The sequence below is a fragment of the Bactrocera oleae genome, chromosome 3 (assembly GCF_042242935.1).
Source record: "Bactrocera oleae isolate idBacOlea1 chromosome 3, idBacOlea1, whole genome shotgun sequence".
In the NCBI taxonomy this organism is placed as follows: domain Eukaryota; kingdom Metazoa; phylum Arthropoda; class Insecta; order Diptera; family Tephritidae; genus Bactrocera; species Bactrocera oleae.
This window is the reverse complement of record NC_091537.1, coordinates 25222386-25248307: the sequence shown is the minus strand read 5'-3', so window position 1 is coordinate 25248307 and position 25922 is coordinate 25222386. Positions and strand designations below refer to the sequence as shown.

The following is a 25922-nucleotide window of genomic DNA, read 5'->3' as shown; positions in this document are numbered from 1 at the left end:
TTCTTATACTTTCCTCTATAGAAATAAAGATACGTTAATTCTTAACAATAAAATTAATTAATTTCTCAACTTACATTTCAAATCTGTCAGCTTCTACTATCTTCTTGCTTTGTTTCTGATAACAAAACCGATAAATTAGTTACCGTGAGACCCAAAACCGATACAATTTCTGTTTGGAACAACAAACCAATACTATCTGAATTCATGACACCTCCTACATTTTTTTTCGGTTTCGATTCTGTTTCCGACAATTATCAGTTTCTACATCACTCCTGATAATCACAATACTCTTACTGTTCTCTATACTATGTTCGGCCGTGTGAAGTAGAATTACACTCCCTGAATATTTTTGAGAATTACTAAAAATCTGAAGTTATTCAATAACAATAAAATTAAAAAAAATATATATTCAATGAAAATATAATAAATATATTCAATGAGCCAAAGAATAAATGAGTACTATATAGCATATGTCTTTAACTTTTTATAGTCTGTTCAAAACTCACTAATATATTGAATTATTGACTTTCTACATTGCTGTAAATTAAATTGCATAAATAGATATGTATGTTTTAAATATCAAAGTAATTTCTATAGCAAATCACAATATACATAAAAAAGCTATGCCGTAGCCGCAATAAAATGCAAAAACCTCCTTTTGCAGTCAGTAGCACTCTAACGCGTTCATCTCTCCATAAACTTCTAATTAATTTTTTCTATGGTTTTTAACACACACGCATACACACATCTTACGCACATGCTGCCAAGCAAGTACATACATACACATAGCATATATATTAAAAATAGTAGATATATTTATACAAAACATACATACACGTTAACAAATTTACACACAAACAAAGAATTACAAAAATTTTCTCCTTCATGTTATCCTCTCCAAACCAACAACAAAACCAACAATATATAAACCTAGGTGTCCGGCTGGTTACAAAATTTCGGGCAGTCAATGTGTCAACGACAATGAGTGTTTGCAATTTCCGTGCCGGAATGGTGGCCGTTGTCGCGATCACAATCCACCAAAGAAATATGAGTGTCACTGTCCGATGGGCTTCACCGGCATGAATTGCGAACTGGAATTACTGGCGTCCGGTGTGTTAACGCCATCACGTGATTTCATAATAGCACTAGTACTCTGCACTAGTACACTAATTCGTAAGTAAAAAAGAGAAACAAAAAGATAGTAAAATACACACATTTATAATGCATATCGTAAAGCGTTGAAAGTTCAAGAGGTAAGACGAGTGTGTACAACTATCAGAAATTTGCGTGAATGTTTTGAATTATTTAGAATTACATATAAGTATTTATTTATATAATAATATGTTGGGGAGCACTTGTAGTTTTTTGTGCACTTTCCTATTTAATATAATACGTCAGAGAATATATAATATTATAATTAATAAAATTGTCCTTTGTTAAGTGTATAAAAAATTATAATTTATTATTTTAAATTTAAATATTTAATAATACAAAAATGTACACTGAAACCACTACTGTCTAATATTTACATTTTATTTTGTAAATATATACATTTTATATTATACTAACTTTATACTCACAATTGTACAGCAACAGAACTTAGCCACAATGCGCATTAAATGAAAGCGTTCAACCGCATAACCACAATATTATAATACACGACCATTAACCAACACAAAGCCACGACGAAATCCAATATGCGTATTCAAATACAATTACATAGAATTGTGTAAAAATAATTTTTAATCAAGCACCGTGCGTAACAAGACCATGTTTTGCCGGCCAAAAAACACATAAAGTTGTTATAGACCATAACCGACTACCTATACACAAATACAAGAATTTTTACAATTTAAGCCTCAAAACTGCAATCGCTGGGGCTTAAGGGGCTTTGCAAATTGTTGTCTACAGCTGAAGGTCTATTTAAAAGAGCTATGTATTAAATTTTGAACAACATCTCTTGTTTATAAAATGCTTAAAATGTTAACATTAAAAAACTTCCACTATAGAATTAAATGTCATATTAAAGAACAAAAATGGTATAATTCATCGAAAATTATGCCATTATCGTAAAACCTTTTTTCCTATACTTACAACTCATTAACACAAATACCCAGCGCAGCCAATGAGTGGCCATTGGGCAACCGGTGAATTGAAAATTAAAATTTTATACATGCCATTCGAGTGATGAGCACTTTCATTGAACCGTATAACTTTCAGGCTCTTGACTCTGAAGTGTTCGCTGTAATTTACACTGTTATTAATGTATGAATATACATATGTAGATATACATAACACAGTATATTTGCACTGAAAGTGTACTGGTCCGATAAGGTTTAGATCTACACCAGTTATAAAATGTTTTATGAAATTATAATTGGCTTCAATGCAATGCCTTTATACCATTAAGTACAGTAATAGTTAGAGCTTTAATAAGATTTTTCAAGATGGATTATATTTTCAACCGAGTATATATAAATTTATTATTTTTACCCATAATTCGATGCAGGGCTGTCTGATGTGTATTCGCTTTTTTTTTTGCCGAAATCTGAAGGTTACATTCTATAAAACATCATCATCGACGAAGCAGTATTTTTGTTAATGAAAACACGGAAGACCTGTTCAAAAGACAAGCAAAAAAATTACCGAGGAGCCTCAAAACCGGTAGACCCATAGTTTCTTGGGTAAAGTTGTTCAGAATTATGCTTAAAAATATACCACTTATTCGTTCCCATGAGAGTCGAGTCTACGAAACCGGATTTATATCCGTTAAAGAACTGTCATCTCGGCAACATGTGAAAGTGACAATCAGCTGACTTCTAAGCCTGAGTTTCGTACTAGTTGTAACTCGTTCTGCAAATGGTTAATTTCACTGTGGGAATTATGTATGCATTAAATGCGATCAGCTCTGGGTTGAAAAGTTAAAAATATCATGCACCTTTCCTCTGCTCTTTTATTGCAGTTTCAATTAATTTTAATTAATTCTCTTCTACACTCATGAGGTTTTATAACTGTTGCACTACAACAGTAAGTACATGATTCTTAGACTTTAATGAGTGTGCATAAATAGCACTCAATATTGCTGGTGGCAAAGATTTCAAAGTTTACAGTCCAGCGTAATTGTGAATCCTCACAGCGCAAAATGTGTAAGCTTGAGCCAGGTCGAACATCTCGGAACTGAGAAGAACTACTCAAAAATAAAGTTGAGTGCTATCTTTTAGATGCAGAGTGCACACTACAGAGGTTTTTAGGTTGTAAAAAGATATTAAAAAACGATAGTACAGATTATGTTTTAACCCGTCAGAGCTTTTTAGTTTTGATTTCTATAAACAATTATAATTGGATATAAGTCCAAGTCTTAAAAAAAAAAAAAAAAATACATTTGTATTTTCATATTCGTTAATATCTTGTAATTTGAACCATTTACAATAGTAGATGTGGTCTAAAATATACAAAACTAAACTCGGTAACATTGACGATAGAGGCCATACCACTCCAACTCGACAACTTTATTTATCGAATACAGTTATTAATTAGCTTCCTCGTTTATAGTAGATATCTTTTGAAAGCTCTTGGGATTTCGGTTAAGCTCGAGCAGCTATACATAACCGTTATGGTTGGTCCTCATAGTGGAAAGTATTGTAGTAAGCCATGACTACTATTTTATTAGCAGACCACAAATACGCTCAGAGTAACACATTTTAAAAGCTTCTTAAAAGCACGTCAAGCATCAGCAGTAGAAAGCAAAGCCATAACTCAACTCAGCTTAGTCCTCATTTCTCGAAACACACAGAATTATGTTAAAATTGAAATAATAATAATATAAATAGTATACATATGTGCACCGGTCTGCTGAAGCCTTGAAGCTGCACTGACAGATTGATTAAGTAGCTGTGCGTCTCTATATAATTTGAGAAAACATACATATGATAGAAATAAAACGAATATTAATTACTACTCATGTAAACGCATGCTCGCATTGTAGGTAAGTACACTGTGAGTATCAATGGAAAATATAATATAAAATATATTTTATATCTTCATTTTCACATACGAGTACTTTGTGGTTTCGCAATGAAATGTTTTCGAGTTGAAATATTAAAATTTCAAAGTGGCAAAGCGCTTAAGAGTGCTGTGAAATTATAAATGAAATGCTGCACTGCCACTTACGAATTTGCAGCAGGGGCTGTTTTGCGCACTTTGCGCACTAACGTGCAACAATGATACTGCAACATTGTTAGTTTAATTCATTGCTTGTTGTAAGCGCATTTTGTAACGGTACCGTTCATAGTAAGCGAGGCAAACCCCCGCTGAAGCGTGCTGGCTTAGATACACACACACATACATATGAGTATGTATGTGTAAACAACTTTGAGTTCTATACGTGCTTGTTGCAAGTAATTAATGTTGCGCGTGTGGCTGACAGCGTGTTAGCGCGCCCGTACAACAAAACCGTTGCATTTCATTTTTATGCACATATGTACGTGTATGTGCATGGGAGGGTGCACAATTTTGTAATTTACCAATACACACACACTTACTTGGTACCATGCCACATAGAAATTTATATTTATTTTTTCCAGTATTTGTTCGCGGTAAATTTGGTTAAGTTATGGAAGCTGCAGTTAGTCTTTTTACGAATGAGCGTTGCGTGTTGTATAACACTTATGTACATGCAGTGTTGGAAAAAATAATAGGGACATATAGATATGTTTAAAATTTTCAATTATATGTTTAAATTAAACGATTTACAATAAAATAATTCAAACATTATCGTTCAGTTAGATAATTAATTAGCATTTGAGTAGTTATTTAAGGTTTATTTGAGCTCACAAAGTGAAAACGGATCCACTTTGTATTTCAGCTTGGAAATAAAAATAGAGACAAACATTAATTAATTTTTTATTGTGTTATTTAATTTAATTATTTATTACCTATCTTCCATTCAAATCTAATATTTTGTTGATGCTTCTTTCATTTTAACCACCTCCTGACATCTTCGCGGAATGGAGCTGACGAGGTTAATGCAAGTTGTGACCGGTATTGAATACCATGCTTCTTGGACTTACCTCCATAATTCGTGCTTATTTTTCCATTTATATCCACCGACTGATTTCTTCAGTACTCCCCATCAGTGTTCTAAAGGGTTGAGATAAGCTGTTGAGCACATTTTTCTTGTATCCAATAAATTGGCCAAACTTCAGCCGCCGAAAAGCATAACTATAACATTATTGATCTGACTCCGTGTTTAATTTTTTTTTTTGTGTATTTTTGGGGTCGAATTCCGCATTTTGAGGTCGTTGTACAAAAGTTTTGCCATCGGATCCAAATAAATTAACTTTCGTTTCATCCGTCCACAGGACGTAATTTCAATTTTCACGAAGCATTTGCCTCTGAGCAAATGCAATTTCACTTTTTTACATTGTGTTTGCTTAAAAACGGAACTTTTCTTGCATTTCTTCCAGTTAGACCAGCTTCCCGAAGTCTGTGCGTCAGGCGATAAAAATTAATAATTTTTTAATTGCATTACCAGCAAATGGTCAAACTTTGCCATTGTTTTGCGTTTCCGTCCTCTTTTTTCACTTTTTACGCATGTTTTGAATGCATTAAATACCATATTTTTGAGCATTCCATTATGTTCGCTATTTCAAGAATATTTTGTCCCGTAAAATATTTGCCGCCCCGCATTTTATTTATATTGTATAATAATATTTACTTGTTATGTAATACAGTTAATTTCAACAAAACAATAAATAAGCTCTTAATTTCAGAAAATTTCGTTGCGATCTTTACTATTTTTCTGTGCAAATTAATAAATAACTAAATTTGTCCCTATTATTTTTTCCAGCTCATACGCAGCACGCGCACTTAAAATTATAATTTTCTGTTGCAATGCAAAGACTATTGCACTATTGGGTGTTTAATTTAAGTACTGTTTGATGGTTTTAATTTACAGTTAACTTCAATACTGTGACACGAGTTGTGAATGCAAATCTGTGCTAAAAAATATGGGAATAAAGGTGATGTCCCTATTATTTTTTCCAACACTGTATGTATGTACATATATAGGTATTGCGTGTGCTGTGCAAGCATATTTAACTTATGTATATTATTGTAAGCATTTGTGTGAGTGTGTGCGGTTGCGTGTATGCATTTATGAGTTTTATTATTTTATCATATTTTTGCTGACTAATATATTTGTTTATATCTATTATGCAGCGATATTATTTAACACAACTATGTTGCACACACACACACTCTCTACAACCATTAAAGCGTAGTAATGCATGTGTATTTAAAAGTAGTCGGTAGTAACAAGTAGTAATATGTTCATAATTATTGTATATAAAATTATTCATTTTAAGTTTACAAGTACCTACTTGCTGTGGCGGTGGCGTTGTTGTAACAACACATGAATTTCCATTGCGTACAGACAATTTTAAAACTAACGGCAGCATATAAACAACATTGGTTCGTTGTGTAATCTTAATGGCGCGATAAGTGCTGCCGCTTATAGCCGCGAAACGCTAAATATTGCATTTGAAAATTATTAATTCCACAAATATGTATGCATTATATACCCTGTTTATATATACATATGTATGTAAGCATAAAAATTATGCACTAAGCTTTCTGTTGTGTGAAAAAACTAATGTTTACATACATATATCCCATCCCTACATCCATTTCCATCGTTACACCCGTGTGCTCCTCAACCACTCTTTTGTCGTCATTTAGTTCTCGTGCTTGTGTTCGTTGTTTATAATCGCCGTCGTGAGGCGCATATTAAATACCCTGGTCCGGATGATGACGTGCGAGAGAATATTATCAACTATGATGACGAGGGTGGCGGCGAGGACGACATGACTGCATTCGATATTACACCGCTACAAATACCAATCGGCGGGCCAATGCCACCCGAGCTGGCGGCCATGAAAATGCCAATAATGTGTAAGTACAAATATCTGTAATAATTTACCGTTTATTTTAGCAAATCGTAATTTTTAATCCATAAATGGCAAATGAATGAGCGTTTACTTAGCTGTGCTGGGGCGGCTTCGCGTAATGGATTATTAGCCATTTTTGTGCAAATACTGTTGAACACACATACATATGTTATTTATTGTACATACACAAGTATGTGCAAACAATAATTATTTGGCTTAAAGCTTATTTCAAACTTTAAAAAAATATACTAGAAAATATGTTAACAATATTATTTTTTTTCCCATAACCTAGCAAAGAGAATTCTTATAATGTATAAAATTAATATAAAAAATTTTTAGCTGAATTTCAGAGATAAATTCTAGTCACAATGCTTTCATATTTTAATCTAATTACTTATGATTATACTTCTATTTACAATTTTCAAATGTTTAATAATCACTTTGCAACCGTAAGTAGCCAAGTAAAGTATCTTCAACAATCTTAAAGCAAACTCTGCAAGTTTCCATTTTGGCGAAACAATGCGTGCGTCCGTCTTCCACCCATAATCTTTGTATGCAAGTACGCTTGTGACAGCATTAAAAGTGTAAGCAACATGAATTTGCACTTCAGTTTTGCTTTGCGTTGTGGAGCTGCGCCAAACACTGACACCCTCGGTTCCCTCTCTAGCACTGAACAATCTAAAAAATGTAGTGACACAGAAATTTTTTCCAATAATGCGCTAAAATATGTTGAATAACAGTATGCCGGCGAACTTCTCCTGAGTTGCCTGCTAGCTTACAAAATTTTCTTACTCATCTAAAACTCGTACTAATTTTATTTCCATTGCTCCATTTCCTGCTCGTTTTCTTTATGTTCGCAACGCTGCAGATCCGGTGATGACGCTAATGCCCGGCCAGGAGCCAAACGTGGGCATGTTCATTGAGGAGCACAAAAAGCGTGCCGATGGTGACCCAAATGCACCGCCTTTCGATGACTTACGCAACTACGCTTATGAAGGTGGCGGCAGCACAGCCGGTTCGCTGAGTTCGCTGGCCTCTGGTGAGTACTTCAGTGAATTACTAAGTAAATTACAACTAAAAACACACATAAATATGCTTACAACAGTTCGTAATTTCACATCGTTTAGTGTATATTTATTTATGTTTTCTATATACTTTTACATATTTCAATATACTCTTATATATAAGGCAGCACTTTTATGCTTTTGCACCCAATATTCGCTCCATTAGAACTTATTTAATTCATTAGCTAATAGATCAGATTAGAAATTAATGCCAGTGAAACATATACACATACCTATGTAGGTAAAAATACAAGCAAAAATTTTTTTTTAATTTGAAGCGATATAGATTCGTTTAAGAGTTTACAACTTACATCGAATGGTTAATAAAAAACTGTAAATTGGATATTATAAATATATATTAGGAACATATCGAGCCTTCTAAAGAATTATCAAATGTAACCATCATGCATCGATTCTAATGCCTTTAAGCATAATCCATATCTAAATAAATATAGAATACACAATGTCTGAGACTGCCGCTTATTGGAATAGTTAACGCTAGTCTCATATAGAACTACTATATTGAAAGGCAGTATCACAGGAAAAATCCGTTCAAATTGTTCGTTATACAACAATTCATATTAACTTTTTTTATAGCACGTTTTAGTAAAGTCTTGGCTCATAAACTTATGTAGTAATCCATTGGACACCAAATTTCAATTTCAATTTGGGCGGTGGAGTTCCCCGTGAACCTGGTGAATTCAAAACGTCTGTTCGATAATTGACTGGCTGCTTCTGTTGCATAACATTGCCTAAACGTAAGATGCCTATTATAATTTAAGATTTAGCAACCCTCAGAACGATTCGACATACGAGCGCTGTTTGTGTTGTTTACAGTTATTAAAATGTTCATCTTGGCTAAAAAGTGGAACTAAATCGCGAACATTTTCGCGCGATTATTTTTTACAACTTTTTACGTGGATTAAATCAGCAACACCGCATCGATGAACTTAATTAAATTTTTGGTGATGAAGCTCTATCAGAGACCAGTGTTTATCGATGGTATGGTGAAATCAGTCGAGGTCGTGACGACCCAAGACGAATTTCGTAAAGGTCGTCCACAATCTGTTTTTTTGGAAAAACTGGACATGTCGCAATCATGTCACCATTAGAACAACGCAGAACAGTAAATTATAAGTGGTAAAAACCATTCGTTTGGCAGTTTTCTTTCAAGAAAAACGGATCACTATACACGACGACAATGCGAGCTCTCACACATCGACTGAAGCAACTGCATTTTTAAGCACTCAAAACATCGATTTGATGAGTCATCCACCATATAGTCCTGACGGACACCAATGAATTAGTTTTATTCTCGTACCTAAAAAATAAATTAAGAGCACGGCAAAGCAGCGATTTGACAATTGGTTCTGACTAATGCCAAACTGTAATGGTAGATCTTAATGAAGAATATTATGAAAAACAATAAAGAGTTTTTCGCTTATTTATTATTTGTTTTTGATCTTTAATCCGCAATATAATGATGTATCTTATATGTGACGGCTTATCTTTGAATGTGGGTAATGGGCGCATTCTCTTTCGAAGTAAGGATACCTCGCTCACGTAACCAATCATGACTCTACAGTTTGTTCGGAGAATATTTCTTGAAACAATACTTTATTCGATCATCATGCAATGTAATCATCATTTCTACTGCTGCTTAATTGAGTGCATTCCTTTTATGAAGAAGATCTGCTAGTTGAAGATAAAAGATCTCCCGGCGAACGGGACACCGGCTTTCTTGATAACTTGTCTCATAACCTTGAATGTTGGAAATGTTTCGATCGATCCAGAAAAGAGTTTTTAGTAGCAGAAGTGATTATAACTTAACTTTGCATGCGCTGCGCTATTAAATTCTTATATCTTGCAATAATGCATACATTACTCATAACACCCAAGGCGAATAATACTGTAATACTCAGCTTGATTTTACCGAAATGCAAGACGATTTTGATCCGAAGGATGAACAAATCAAAAATCGGTATCCTCTGTTCAATATATGATGAGTAGATCCAAACACTTAGGCGTTTGGGAAACGTTGTGTCAAAATTTTAAATCAATTGAATTCATTAATATTGATTCCACTTCAAACGGATTTATGAAGTATTATTATTAGTTAGCATAGCTACATAGTAGAGATAAACTTTATGAAATATTCTTGAAATATATGTGATATACATACTATGGGATCTGAAACTATAGATGAACTTAAATGCAGACCTTGATTTAGATTAGCCAAATATACAACCATCTAATACACCAATTGCTAAAGCCCTGAACTATACAGATACATATAAATACTAAACTATTCTGATACACAGTAGTAAACAGGTACAATTTCAAAGAACTATTCAACAGATACGGTACCAATTAGCTAGATCATTATATAAGGTGTATAATTTAACTAGCTATTTAAATAAGTATTAACAAGCCGTTAGCTAGCTAGTCCATATGTAGTTCATTTAATATGGCAATCCATTGCATAATTCATGTTCAAAATATGTTTTCCATTTTAAAATTACAGGACTGCGCTCCAATACTGCTGAATATTGGGTGTAAAAGTGAGCAAACAGATATTTATTAAGAAAACCACCTACATGACAATAAAAATACAAAAATTAATGTACTATAAAAATATTGTACTTTTTATATTCAGATTATTTTATTTACGTATGTATACAGACCAAGGCTGAAAAAATGGACATTTAGATATTTTTCGTTGGAGAATAAATCAAAATAAATATCTATATACAGATCATTATTTTTTCCATACTTTTAATTAAAAGGAGGGGGTGAGGATTGCCGAGTGTGGGATTTTTTCTGAAAATTATTTCTTTATTAGATTGCCTAGCCAGAAAAATCTATCTAAGCGGTAATATACGCTAACTAGTTCAGGAGTGCTCACGCCATAGCTCACTTAGCTCCCAAAAACATCTAGTCGACTTAGTTGAATTGAAATTGAAACAACTCGACTACGTCACAGTTTAACTTCTTTGGCATTGTAAATTACAACTAATTTCCATTGAACTTGTAACAAAAAAACTTTTGATTTGTAACAAAAACATGAAGAAACGTTAACTTCGGCAGCACCAAAGGTATACTACCTTTCACAGGTGCGTTTGTTATAGCATAAAATAGTATAAAAAAGCTTTATTCTGATTTTGATCGGTCAGTTTTTATGGCAGCTATATGTTATAGTAGTCCGATCTGAACTATTTCTTCGGAGATTGTATCTTTGCTTTGAGAGAAACGGACCCTCGCAACTTTCAGATCGATAACTCATGAAATGAGAGTATACTTGACGTATACCATATACAGATAGGCGAACAGACAATCGGACATGTCTAAATCGACTCAGCTGACGCTGATTATTTATATATTATAGATATATATATATGTACTTTATAGAGTCTTCGATGTTTCCTTCTGGATGTACAAATTCGTAAACCAGCGATGCTTCCCTTTAAGAAATCCTCTTACCATATTATGGGGTTATCTAATCTAAATGGAGTAGTACTCACTTAGAGTTGCTGAATGTATGATGGTTAATTTAGTATATATTTATATTATAATATATGTTTTTGATATACAACACTTTTTTCATTTGATGTTGTAAAAGTTTAAGGAAAATATTCTGGACCCATTAAATTAGCATACCTCATAATTAAATCATTTCTGAGCTTTCTGACGCAGCGGTGTATAAGGCGTTTTTTCTTTATATGTATGTCTTCCAATTTTATCGCTTACGAATTGTTATTTCGTCTGGTCGGACTTTAGTGTCCTGAAACTTTCAAAAAAACGATACGACCACTTCAGGTAGTCTGGGATATAAGTATATATAAGAATACTAATAGATGTATTGCTAAGAATATGTACTCTTTTTGTAAGTTAACTATATATTTGTTTTGGGTGTCAGTGTTTGCTTTATACAAGTAGACATACCTTTATATATAATAGTATATGTATACGATTCTGCGCGAGGTATTCTACCGGGCATTATTTTCTTGAAAAAGAATTGCACTTGCTCTACCCGCTAATAAATTATTTTACATTATTTCCACTATTTACTGCAGGCACTGATGATGAGGCGCACGAGTATGATTACTTGGGCTCGTGGGGGCCACGCTTCGGCAAACTGGCCAACATGTACGGCGATGAAGTGAACGCTGCAGCTGCACACCCCGAATTAGGATTGTAAAAACATAGAGGACAAAAACGGAAAAATGCTCTATAAGTACTGCAAAAGCAGCGAAAAACACATAAGAATAAGGAAACCCAAACAAAAATAATGATGAAGATGAAAATGCAAATGTAAACGAAAACGAATATAAGGACAAAGAAGAAATATATAATGAGGGAAAGATTTGAATGGAAACTAAATTAAATTAAATATAAAATAGTGTAGTGCAACCAAAGATACTTGTAGAAGTGAGAATAGAAATCTGATGTAGAGGTGATTGAATGGAGCTCGCGAAACGAAAACCAACAAATTATGGAAAGTTAAATTAGCGACGACAAAAATGTCATTTGTAAAAAAAATACTCATCCCCATACTAATTTTATATAAGACTACTACTGTACGCTAAATTTAGGCAGAGAGAAAGTTAGGGAAGGTAAACTAAAGGCAAACAGATTTGCAGACTAGCAAGGTTCTTTCATAAGGGGCAGGCAAGCCAAGTCGCAATACTAAACTGTTAAATTAAACTTGCGGGCACGAAATATAAATGTTAATGAAACCAAAGTATTTAAATGTAAGGAGGTAAGAAAATAACACATACATACATACAAAACACATATGGAAACAGTAGACGAAAAAATAACACATGAACATAATATACTCATCATAGTTTTATAAGTACTGTACATTTCCTTTTTGATATTATTTATTACTATTATAATACAACTATTTAAGGCGTATACTTAAAATTTAGATTTAATTAAAAGTTACACAGTGTACGTGGGTGCAGAGCAAGCAATTATGCAACACGGGGGAGTCAAGAATAGTTGCAAATTGTAACCTTAACGCTTCAAAAGTAGAAGCTAAAAGAAATGGAAGTTATATGTATAAGAAATTGCTATAGTCAAATAAGTAATGTTGCACGCATACATATTTAGTAGTTATAGCATTTTTTAACAACAAATCACAACTAAAAGATCAATTCATCGCAACGACAAGCAGTTATAGGCCGGAATTGAGTTAAATTTTGCAATGGATGTTAAAACATATATACAAGTTATTGTATGTATATTTATATATTTGAAAGTGATTGTTGAGAGTACATTGATAAAGAAATTGAATCTTGTTGAAATATCTCAATTTTAGAGAAATTAAATATTTCGTTAGACCAAAACCATATTTTGAGAGTAACTATGGACACACTCGAGAAGTATATACTACGAATTAATTTTGCATAACTTTCATTATGTTTGCTGAGAGTGAAGTTCAAGCTTTTCAATTTCTAATGAAGTCAAATCTTGAGTATCAGACTTAATTAAATTCTATTCCTTGTCTCTGAAAAATGAATACTACCAACCAAAAGCCTCTCAGGCAGACTTGACATTAAGTTGACTCAAGTTTTTATACTAATTCCACTATAGCAAATAGTCCTTTATATATAGCTGTATTTAATGTTTTGATATTTTATTCACCAAATCGTTTCTTTGCTGCCAAGCCTTTAAGTATAGTGACTTAAACAAAACCACTGGTATAAAACACATAAATTGGCATAATTTGTTGTAATTTATGCTAGCTTGAGAAAGCTTGAAAATTGTATTCAGTAGTAAAATTTTCGATAGGGGAATAGCGAATCGAACAAACAACTGATATAATATCAACATATATACTGGCTTTATGCAATAGTGTTTGTTCCTGTTGAGGATGTTACTACGCTTCTGTCTGATTTTCACTAGTAAACTCTTTCACGAGAGACCGTACAGAATAGCGTATTACAAAATTTTTTTACTTTTTAATTTCTACGTTTAACTCGAAATCCGGATTATCTCGTTCAAACCGGGACGAATGGTCAGATAAGGTTTTACCTCATAAATATGTCCGAAAACTGTTTTGGATTGAATTATTTTCGCTACTAAATTTTTCAAGAGAGCAGCACTTAAAAATAGTAAATACCGTACAGGGTAATTGAAGGCGGCTAAACTTTTCTAACGACTACTGTACTGAGAGACTTTCTTGTATGATGATTTGTTATTAATTATGCTTTAAAATCTTCACATACAGCACTTTCGGGCCAGAAGACACAAAATGTACCCACAAACACACACTCAAAGACACTCTTATATATACATGTTGTGTATGTATGTATTTATCTGTATGTTTACAACAAAAAAAGCAAATTAGGCGAAATGAGTTAATGTTGAGCGTAAATGAAAATGTGTGTATGCATTAAAATTATTTAATTATTACTTTACTTTTTATGTAGACGTAATTATATCATTAAAGTGTATAATTAAATATAATTATAAACAAAAACATAAAATGAATTAAAATTTAAATTTAAAGTAAAATGAATACCCAAAGACTGTTTTCGTTCCATCAAATATGTGAAAGTGAACAACACGCATACATGCATACTTAACTTTAATTAATTATAAACACTGGGATGAAAAGTTGTACTATTTGAATAAGTAAATATACAAAAAATAAAAATAAATGAAAAAAACTATACATTTGTGAAATTAAAAAAAAATTAAAAACTTCTTTTTTTACACAGCAAAAACAAAATTCGTAGAAAATGTAGAAACAAAGTTTGGATAACTAAGCTTGTGCTCTGAGGGGGTAGCGACTTGGTAATTGGTGGTATTAACCGACCCATATGGGTAAATTTAAAACAAGTATTTTTTTTTTTTAATTCATCTTTATCATGGTTTTTGAACTTATGCTGCCCTCTCAATCACAACTGCACAATCTATCGAAAACATGTTGAATGATAGTAGAAATATGAGCGGTGAATTATAATAGCAAAACAAGAAAAAAACTAAAAGTCTCCTTCATACTAACAAATATCTAACACAAACTGAATTAAACAAATGCGCATAGCAGAGAAACATTTAATTAGACAAACTTGTATTACGAAAATGATTAAAAGCAAAAGTGAAAACCAACTAATTAACGCAAAACAATGAAAATGTAAACGTAAAAATTACCTTAAGGTGAACTTAGCGCAATTGAAGTAATGAATAATAATGGATAAATAATGAATATGATGAAAACGTAAATTAAAATTTATATATAAAGAAACGAATGCTATTAATAAGGAAGTGCATATGAATGTGTTGAAATTGATTTCACAAAACTGGCAGACACTGTAAATAGTTTTAGCATATAATAGACGGCAAATCCGCAAGCAGCCAAGACAGGGGCTGTTTGCTTGTGTTCGGCACTAGTGTATTATGACGTAATTGACGCAAATAGTATTTGAATATAATTACACACAAGTACATATATAAGGGAGCAAATATGAAAAACTAATGGTTTTAAATAGGTCACACGTAAACCAAAAACAAAAACAAAGAATAAATAAATAAAGTAAGCAAGGAAAAGTAAATATAAAACAGTATTTATATGTTTAACAATTAAAGTAAATTAAATAGATTTTAGTAAAAATGAGGAGACAAAATTTAGAAATTAAAGTACACTTAATTAAAAAATGCATCACAATATCTTACTAAACGATTTCAACTACATGAGAACGATGCTGTTGAAACGAAATACCATGTATGTATTAAAGAATCGTTTATATAATGAGATTATTCGTGAATTCAAAAATAGCACGACAAACACATTTAACAACAACACCATGCTAACGAAGGTAATAATACAAATAACAATAGACAAGAAAAGAAACAAAAAATAACAACAAAAATAAAGTAGTATAAAAAATTTATTAAATTACAGTTAAAATCGTGCGTAAAAGTAAAAGTATTTTCAGTTGAAATGCAAACACTCGGCGAAAGAAGAACAAAAGCCTGTAAAACTAAATAAGTAACAATTCAATTTTAAAAACTAATTATTAAAAGGCTATAAATGCTGAGGATTGAAACGAATACCAAAAAGCAGAGTTGATATGTTTCAACTGCAAGCATACAAGAATCCAGATTACATCATAATTTTTTCTAATATTTTATATTTTTTGTAACCAAATAACTCTTTTTAGCTGAAAATTATTATTTTTTTATTTTCATGGTTTAGGGCATCAAAGAAAACTCATCAAGTTTCACATTTATGTTTAATAAATATATTAGTTATTTTTTATGAACTTGTATTTTATATATCATTATTATTATTAATTTTTATTATTATTTTAAATAGATAGTTTTACTTGCTTTTCAGTTTATACGTAACCGAATATATTCATTTTATAATTCAGGCTACATCTTATTTTTGCCATTTATTTTAGTGTAAAAATATATGTTTCACTTAAAATAATTAGCATACACAATGTTTGTTTTTTACAAATTTTGAATTAATTTTAATGTTACTAAATACGTTTTTTCTAACAAAATTACATGTAATTTTTGTTGATAATCACCAAATCGTTTGTAAATTACCATTAAAACCATTTCGTATAGTGTCTAATTTTCATAATTTAAAAATAAGATATACATATAGAAAATTAGCTTCAGCTAAACCACACCCAGTGCAATTTACGATTTATATACATACATACATAAATATATTGAATACAAATATTTATACACAAAACATTTTACATATACTTTAACGTAGATAAGTTATAGAACATTCATACATACAAACAAACACATACATATATTCCATATACCTACATATTATTATAAAAACAAAAATTTAACAAAATATTTAACCCTAACTGCGTTTGCACACATACAAGTATAAAAATCAGAACTTAAACCAAGATATTTTTATTTAATAAGCAATTGTTTTTTTTTTTTGTTATTTTAGCATAACTGACATAATATGTAATAAATCATACAAATAATTTAAAAACCTTTTTTATCAAGAACATTCCCAGTCATGCAGACATATGTATTAGAATGTTTTTACTTAAAACAACACGTACAATGTATCGTGAAAATAGCAATAACCAATGTAATTAAGTCAGCCAAGTTGTTAAACATGAGTCAACGTAGAGTTGTGGAAGCCGTATTTGTTACCTACAATCTAACACACTCACACAAGAGATCTTATTATTATGTTTGAACTCGATTATTCACACAATTCATGCTGTACGACTTTTGAAAATAAAATTGAATATTATCGGAAATCATATACATTTTAGTGTCATTTTTTGTATAGTTGGGCAGCTTCTCAGGCTTCAACAGTTAACACTGCTATTTTATTTAGTACGCCATAAAATCGCAGTGCTAAAAAGCAAAAACACAAGTAAAAAAGGCACAACCAAACAAAATAAAAATACAAACCAAAAATAAGGTAAACATTCTTTTTGCGTATACACATCTATACAATGCTGAAGTTACTCTTTTCATATACCTTTACAAGAGATTGTTTGATATTTTTCTGCGACTTCTCTTTTACAGGAAAAGAAGAAGGAAAGGTAAGTATTTCTCAACGAAATTCTCAGTTTGCTATTAACATTTCACAATTTGCGTCGTTCAAGAATAAAACAAAAAAAAACGTTAACTTTAACTGCACTAAGGCTACAATACCCTTTACCCTTTGGTAGGGGAAAAGGTGCTAAGGAGTATTGTTTAGGTACCACAGAAATGCTGATATTCATAGGGACTTAAATGTAAATATAATTGTCGAAGAAATAAGATTTGAGAAAGAGGCCCACTACAAAAGACTTAATTGACATGTGAATGAGAAAGCGAGAAATCTCGCTTAGACAAATGCCTCTCTAGTCGCTTACGCCGAAAACAAGAAAAAACTTTAACTTCGGTTGCACCGAAGCTATATTACCCTTCACCTACACAAAGTTCCTTACAAGAACTTGATTCCGATCGTTCAGTTTGTATGACAGCTATAAGAAATAGTGATCTGATCTGAACAATTGCTGCGGGATAATACATTGTTGCCTTAAACAATAACTCGTGCCTAATTTCGTGAAGATAACTCGTCAAATAAAAAAGTTTTCCATGGAAGTACTTTATTCCGATCGTTCAATTTGCATGGCAACTATATGCTATATTGATCCGTTTCGACAAATGAGCAGCTACTTAGGGAGAATTGGACAGGTGCAAAATTTCAGAACGATAGCTTAAAAACTGAGGGACTAGTTTGCATAAATACAGACAGACGAACACACGGACATGGCTAAATCAACTCAGCTCAGCATGCTGATCATATATGCATATATTTTATAGGGGCTCCGTAGCAAACTTAATATTCTCTGTTCAGGGTATAAAAACCGGAATTACGAATTTCTTTGTTATCTTTGTAAGCTTTTAAAATTAAACTGCTTTTTATAAAACTAGTTGTAGTGCTATCAAACATTTGTAACGTTTTAAAAATGTTTGAAATAAAAAAAAAATTAAAAAAATATCTTCACGCGTATATACAGACAGGGACGGACAGAAAAGCGAACATGGCTAAAGATTAGCTCGTAGGTTGGTCCGTTCGTGCAAGCAACAACTTGAGTAAATATTGAGATAACTTGAAGAAACTTGGTAGCATGTTTCTTGGCACCCAAAGTATGTTGGTATTGCCGATGGTGATTGGTATTGCCGGATGGCGATAAAGTGCCATAACGAAGCACCATTTATAGAACTTTTGTGATAGAAACGCGTGAATCATGATATTCTTTGCTTCCACAGTAAAATATTGTAAATTACTGAGACTCGCATACTAGGCATGCTGTAAATTATATAACAAATTCAAAGGGTTATACGTCGATTATACCAAAGATTGCTGTTTTTTCCAGCTGAATGCTGTTGAAATCTACTTTTAACTCTGTGATAATGGGGTTGACTGAAGTAACAAAAAATTTCAACTGCTACCAATCAGTTGTAGTTAAACATTCATGAATTTATTTGGGAAGAATATTAATAGAAACTTAAAAAAAAGAACTATTTTATTAGTAATTTTTAACTATTTTAATCAGTTATTATATAAAAAAACATAGAAATGTGAAAAATTTGTTGAACTCGTGGAGTAAAATCCCGTAATTGGGCAAGGCAAGCTACAATTTAGAGAGAGTAAAATAAAATTAAAGGTCCGAACATAAAAAGTCGAATAATCTACTACTCCTAAGAATATACTTTTTGAGTAACATTAAATTTTTGAGGCGTTCTGTCATGATTAGGCGTTTGCTTCAGCCCAAAGTTGAACTAATTTAAAATACAGTCTTCATAACTACCGCAAGCAAGCAAATGAAGAGTTTGTGGTATACAGAATATTCCTTCGACTCATATAGTAAAAAACAAAAGCATTCCTCGCTTAAAAGAAACAAATTTTCAGCTGGTTAATTATCTGTCAGATCTTAAGCAGGTAATCCTATGTGGCGGCCTGTTTTTTAGGGAATTTTTTAAGATTTTTTTTTCTACGACCAGTAAATAGATAGAACTTTAAGTTTATTATAATTTTTTAACAAATATTTCGCTTCGAAAAAATGGGCTCGTACTTTTTCCACGAATTCGGGATTGGCTTATCTGAAACAAAACAAAATAGTGGTCTGTTAGCCTAAATGCACGGAATGGATTATTATCAAATGAATATACCAAAAATTGGACTTTTGGAAGACAATTAAAATAAAAGTGGCAAAATTTCTTTTTTTTTTTGTTTTTGCTGTAAATACATTTTATGGGAACTTTTAATTGATGCTGATTACAGCTGCTGAGTTTACCAAACAATATTCTAGACATGTTAAAAACAAAAATTTTTAGGTTGGCAACAATGAAATTTTGACTGAAAATGGTTGTAGTTCGTAATACCCAAAAAGAGTTGGGTTGATCTAAAGTTGAATTTCTTCAACTTCAATTCAACTGAGTGGAGTTGAAAACCGCAATAGTGGTGATAACCGATCTATTTTTATTGTCTCGTCCATAAAAGTGTCATTTCATCTAGAGTTGTATGTATGTATATACTGATGTAGATCAACCAAAACTATGCTTCAGGAACGAACGGCATTTCATAACAAAGTTACGCCTACCTATTCAAATCAGGTTTATTATTTGTACTTTCAATAATATTTCCATTTTGTTTTTCAAAACTCGAAACTAGAAGTCTTGTTGTTTGTCTTGGACAAAAGCCTAATAAAAGGATTTTGCAGTTATCGATATCTCTATTCAACGTCATTTTAATCTTAACTTCATTGGAATGTTTTACTCACATTTTGCTCTATTATATGCTGATACTTTTATTGTGTAGCAACTCTGATTTAAGATTAACTGAAATCGAACTATACGTTTTCAAGCCCTAGATACAAAATATGGGAAGTTCCGAATGTGTGGTCGATTTTCTACCGAAATAATTAGTAAATTCGTGAGATACTGAACAGATTTGTTCTACTCGTATTCTTTATTTTATTAACAAGTTAAAATTTTTTCTCGGGTATGAATAAAGTCCTATGGATATATAATTGCAACCAAGGCAAGCTCTAGCCACTTGCAGTAATTTCTTTTCCATTTCTCCATAACACAGCAGTAGGCTGAAGCAATTGTTGCTGTTGACAAATCTCTTTATAAGCAAAATTTTAAAATTATTTCATAATACTTCATTTGAGTAGAGAATAAACTGTTTTACACACCTATATCACAACTAAAACTGCTACAAAAATACTAGAAATATATATCAGACTTTCTTTTCATTTTTCAAGCAAAATATACGACTTAAACCATACCACATTTCCAACCACCAGAGGCTACAAATTTGGTAACAAATATAAACTCAAACAAAGGTTGTTTTTGTAACCACAAAAACAACACTTACATCGATATATACTTCCGTTTCATTGGCATTTGATTCGTGTACAGCGACGTGACAATATTTTTAAAAATCTCCCACAAGAATTCCGATACTCAGGTAAACACGTGGATGACAAGCCACACACTGATAAGTATGGGGTAACAGGCAAAATGGAAGAATATACGAGGTTTGTTCAAAAAGTATTGCAAACTTTGAATTTTCGCGGGCTCTGAATGTTTGGTTAATTTTTGACAGCCGTTTTGCTCGGACGCGTTTAGGTTCGTCATCGATTTTTGGAATAAAAGGAATCAAAGAATTTCTATAAGATTTTGTGGGAAAAACAAAAAAAGTGTGCGAATGCATTCCGAATGTTGACTGTGGCATATGGTGAATCTGTTTTGGACAAAAGCAACGTTTATTGGTCCACAAAATGTTCTCAGAGGGTCGAGTAGATGTGAACGACGAAAAGCGTGCTGGGCGCCCAAGCACATCAACAACAGACGAGAATATTAATGAAGTGCAAAAAATAGTATTGGCCAATCGTCGAATCCCCATTAGAGACACATATCGATTGGTTCATGCCATTCGATTTTAACCAATGTTTTGGGTATGAGTCGGGTTGCCGCGTTTTTGCCAAAATTGCTCAATTTCGACCAAAAACAGCGTCGCGTTGACATTGCTCAGAAGATATTGGACTCAGTCCGCGACGGCCCAGATCTGCTGCAGAGGGTCATAACTGGTGACGAATCATGGGTTTATGGTTAGGACGTTATCACACTAAATTTTACACGAATTCTTTGATCCATTTTTTGGAACAAGCAAAAATCGAAGACGAACCAAAACGCATCCAAGCAAACCACAAACAAACCTCGTATAGAATATTCATACCCATTGTGGAAAGTTATGCGAATTCCCATTGCAGAAATCAGAATATTTCCTTTAAAAAATACACAAAACTAGTAAAAATGTCGGAGGGTATTAAGTTATCATTTGTATTGCTTGTGGCGTGAAGAAAATCATAAAATACATCTACAAGTAAACAAAGTTCCGCAGCCATGTAGGCACACACCGAATACAACACCCTGTGGCATATTTACTATTTTCATTTTATTGCACACAAGACTATTGGTCCCGCAGGCATATTCGAAAGAACTTTAAACTCACTATAGGCTACCGGATGTTATAAGGTTAGCTGGGTGTATTGTTATGTCAATTTACATGTTTACACATTGGTTACCATGTGATTTTCCTTGTTTTGTATATCTCACACCAAAATATTTCGTTCACAAAAGATAGCAAATCAATGAATACAAACTGGATTTTAACACTGACCAAGAATAAAACAAGGAACTTCGGTAGACAATGGTGATGGAAATTTCAGTGTCCTCTTGTTATCAAGTGCTGCATTGTAAAGTTTGGTTTCATTCACTGACTACTAGTCAAATAATGTACTCAAGGCTAATATTAACTTCAAATACTCAACTTGCTTAAGAAACAGAAAATGAAATTACAGAATTTTCGCCTACGGGAATATAAATATTTGTAATCTGTAATCTATATCCATATGTATATCTACAGGTTAGTTGGAATGTTTCTGCTCTCACTAAGAAATAGCACTACTAGCTCCAAATTTTTTTTTCTCAAGTGGGTACATCTGTCGTGAGAACACATGCAAAGTTACAAGTCATTCTGTCAATTAATTATTTGTTTACAACTCAATTGAATATCGCGCCGTGGTTGGATTCTTTGTTTTGAAAGGTTTAAAAGAAGAGGAAATTTATGAACAATTGTTAGAAGTGTATAAGGAGTCCTCACCTTCCAAACGCAGCGTTGAATTTTGGGTTGGTGCATTTAAACTTGGTCGTACTAAGGTTGAACAGGTCCCAAGATATCTGATTTCATCTAAAAGTGCGCGGTACCTCGCCTTTCGTATAATTTTGACCGCGGCTCCTATAAATCCTCGCATATCACCTTGAGAGTAATTTAGTGTCTCTGACTTATTTAGTTGTTGATTTATCGCGTTTTAAGTATTTTTTAACAGTACCGTTATATCGGGAAATGTGCGGGGCTATCATCAGATTTCATCATACTTAAAGAATATGTTCTGGCCGAATTCGGTTATTTTAGCTTGATCGGTTTGGGAGATATATACATTTAACCTTTTAGAAGGTTGGACCACGCCCATTTGTAGCACAGGAGGTACCCCGTTATACTACAATCCTATGTGCCAAATAACAGTTCAATGGCTTCATATAGTGCTAGTGCTAGTGGCATTTTATGGGGGTGGAAGTGGTCCGTTTACGCCCACCTACGAGCTCGTCTTCCTCACACGTGTACCAAGTTTCATCACGATAACTCAATTTTTACTCAAGTTACAGCTTGCAAAAGATACAGTAATAATAATATGAATCTGAAATGCATTTTATGAGTGTAATTGTTGTAAAAAAGTTTCGTTTTGAAGACGAGCCGACATATGTAGTTCATCGAACTCTGTCAAATTTGCAGAGAAGTATCTCACTTGTAAATCTCACTGATGACAAACAAGATGCAGGTAATAATAATATATTTACGAATTAGTTTACGTAGAATTGCTCTCTACAATGAATAATAATGAAGTAGACAGGCTTGATATCAGCGAAACTAGTGGACTACATTGTGCCGATGGTTAAGTAAAATTATTCAACTGGTAATACCACCAGATCCGTTACGCTCTTTAGTTTCGGGAGTGAATGAAATTAATGACTCTAAACACTTCTTCGCTAACGTCCAAAAATATAACAGTTGCAAATCACGACAAACCTCATTTAGGCAACTACACTGAAACAACATGTTGCATGAGTATAATAAAAATACGAAACTTGAATTTTATACAAAGGGTTACAGTGGATTATGGAGAGTGGAGTGCACGTCTTCGAAATTGTCAAAAAATTTTAATAATACTTGTAATAACACTAATTACCCTCTGCCTGCTCAACCAGGCTGAAGTGCGCACTCCGCGTAATATCATTAACATTAAAAGAACTGTGGATGAATGCTGAAATGATAATTAAAACCATGATATATGCGTCGAAATAGTTAGTTTAGTTCAAAATTGGTTGCTCACTTTGATAAACAAGCTGAGAGCTCATAGTGTACTTCAGACAAGAGATACGACCTTATTCATTGTGAATTTTACAAAGAACTTAATAAAAAAGAATTCCCCCTCAGTTAGTGTTATGGAGCTTTTTAGGTTTTAAACGACTAGTGGAAGTTTTTAAAGTTTGAAGTTCTCACAATTCTGGAATGTTTCCATGCCACTAAATCGTAAAATTAGTATGTCATTTTAAAACATGAGCTTAAAACGGGAAGTAGCCACCACCACCTCCAATGTGGTGGTTTTGTTTCGGTATACTAAAAGTGTAAAGACTTTTTTTTTGTCACATGAAAACTGATATAAAATTTTTAATGTACTATGGCCATGAAAAAAAAATTGACACATCAGGTTTTCTTGTGACATCAAATCCTATATTATATTTTCTTAAAATCTACAAACATTTAAAGAAATTATTGCTTAATACAGCTTGACACCACTCACGAATGATCAGTCAAAAAAAGATTATTGAAAAAAGTACCTCTACTTGGATTACTTGTTTATCTGCCAGCATTTCTGTGCTCCATTTCCCTTGATAGCACTTCTACATTAAAGAAATGTCCTGATTGAAGCTCTCGACTTGCTCGTCACTCACAGCACCCAAATCTGCCGGAAAGAAATTCAAATAAGAGTCTAGCATATCGATTTTTAAGGACATACAAGTATGACGTCCCAAAGTTTTATATGACAATATAAGTTCATTTGAAAAGTCTTTGTTATTTTCCGATTTATGGTTTCCTAAAAAAATTTGATAAAAGTTCACAAAACATTTCCAGGCGAGTTTTCCTTCAAATATTCCCTCTTTAATTTTCGCATTTAGATATACAAATCCATTGCCATAACTGGGCATAGCTTTTACAACATTTTTTATGTTGTTCTTTATTTCGTTAGAACACTGTCGTGGCATGCTTACGATGTTACAAACGTATATAGTATTATATATAGGTTAGTCGAATGCAATAGTTATATAGACGTAAAAATGAAGTAATTTCAAAAGAGACACCTATGTGTATAAGGTCAGATATGAATATTTTTTTGATGATTGAAACAAAACTATTATATAATATATTCTTAATAAGATAAAAAAAAAAACCCCATAAAGACAAAAAACAGTGTTTACCAGCGTAATGGGTGTGATAACATCCATTTCTAGGGTAAATTTAAGACATCACAAACAATTTTATCAATCTGACCCAAATTTGACACTTACTATTATTATTTATTATTCTACTAGAATTTGAAAATAAGCTAAATCCGTGTTAATCGACATCCTTCACATTATTTTGTTTTTTCGTATATCAAATATAATTAATTCAATCTCTTTAATTAGCTCAAATCATACATATCAGTTAAAGTAAACGAAATGGTTCGCTTGACAAAACTTGATATGGTAATGAAAATGTGTGATAGCGAACCACACTTTTAACGCAATGTAACAGAAAGTAAGATGAAATTATCTTTTGAAAAACAAGGTGCTGCATGTATCCAGCGTTTTATTCATAGCTAAGATTGTATTTTATTTCGAAAGAGTTCATACCACACTTTTTAGCCCATGCAATATAATGTAGGCCACTTCAATTTGCCTTGAATGACATTTAAGTGAAAGTGTTTGAATCTATCTTGCATTACAAAATTGATGGTGGAGCTCAAATTTTTACTAACATTTCGCTTCTAACACCAAATCCTTCCCTTACTTATTTTACGTCCAAAACAATATAACCCCACCGAGTCCGCTGGTTCTAGAAATGTTTATGGCTACATTTGGAACGGTTTGTGTCATTCCTTTTCGGGATTTTTGTCATAATTCCAAATTTATGCACGCATATGCTTGCCCATTCAATATTTATGAGCATGCCACTGTGGATGCTCATGAGGCCGAGGCGGTGTGCTGCAGGATGTGTGCTACGCTTTTTATGGTCGTC

The 25922-nt window shown here is 32.5% G+C and overlaps 1 protein-coding gene across 11 annotated transcripts in view; it reads left to right on the top strand.

The window, feature by feature from the left end:
• The window catches only part of CadN (neural cadherin), a 291717-nt gene extending 274441 nt beyond the window's left edge, over nt 1–17276 (top strand). For 6 of the 11 annotated variants that reach the window (XM_070106306.1, XM_036374376.2, XM_070106307.1 and 3 more), the window contains 3 exons: nt 6739–6951; nt 7816–7986; nt 12085–17276. In XM_070106306.1, coding sequence (XP_069962407.1) covers nt 6739–6951; nt 7816–7986; nt 12085–12209 — 509 coding nt within the window. In that variant the 3' untranslated portion in view covers nt 12210–17276. Of the gene's footprint in view, nt 1–934; nt 1174–6738; nt 6952–7815; nt 7987–10535; nt 10573–12084 lie in introns of all 11 variants that reach the window. The other 5 variants (XM_070106308.1, XM_070106304.1, XM_070106309.1 and 2 more) reach the window with 2 other exon arrangements.
• The last annotated feature ends 8646 nt before the right edge of the window (nt 17277–25922 follow it).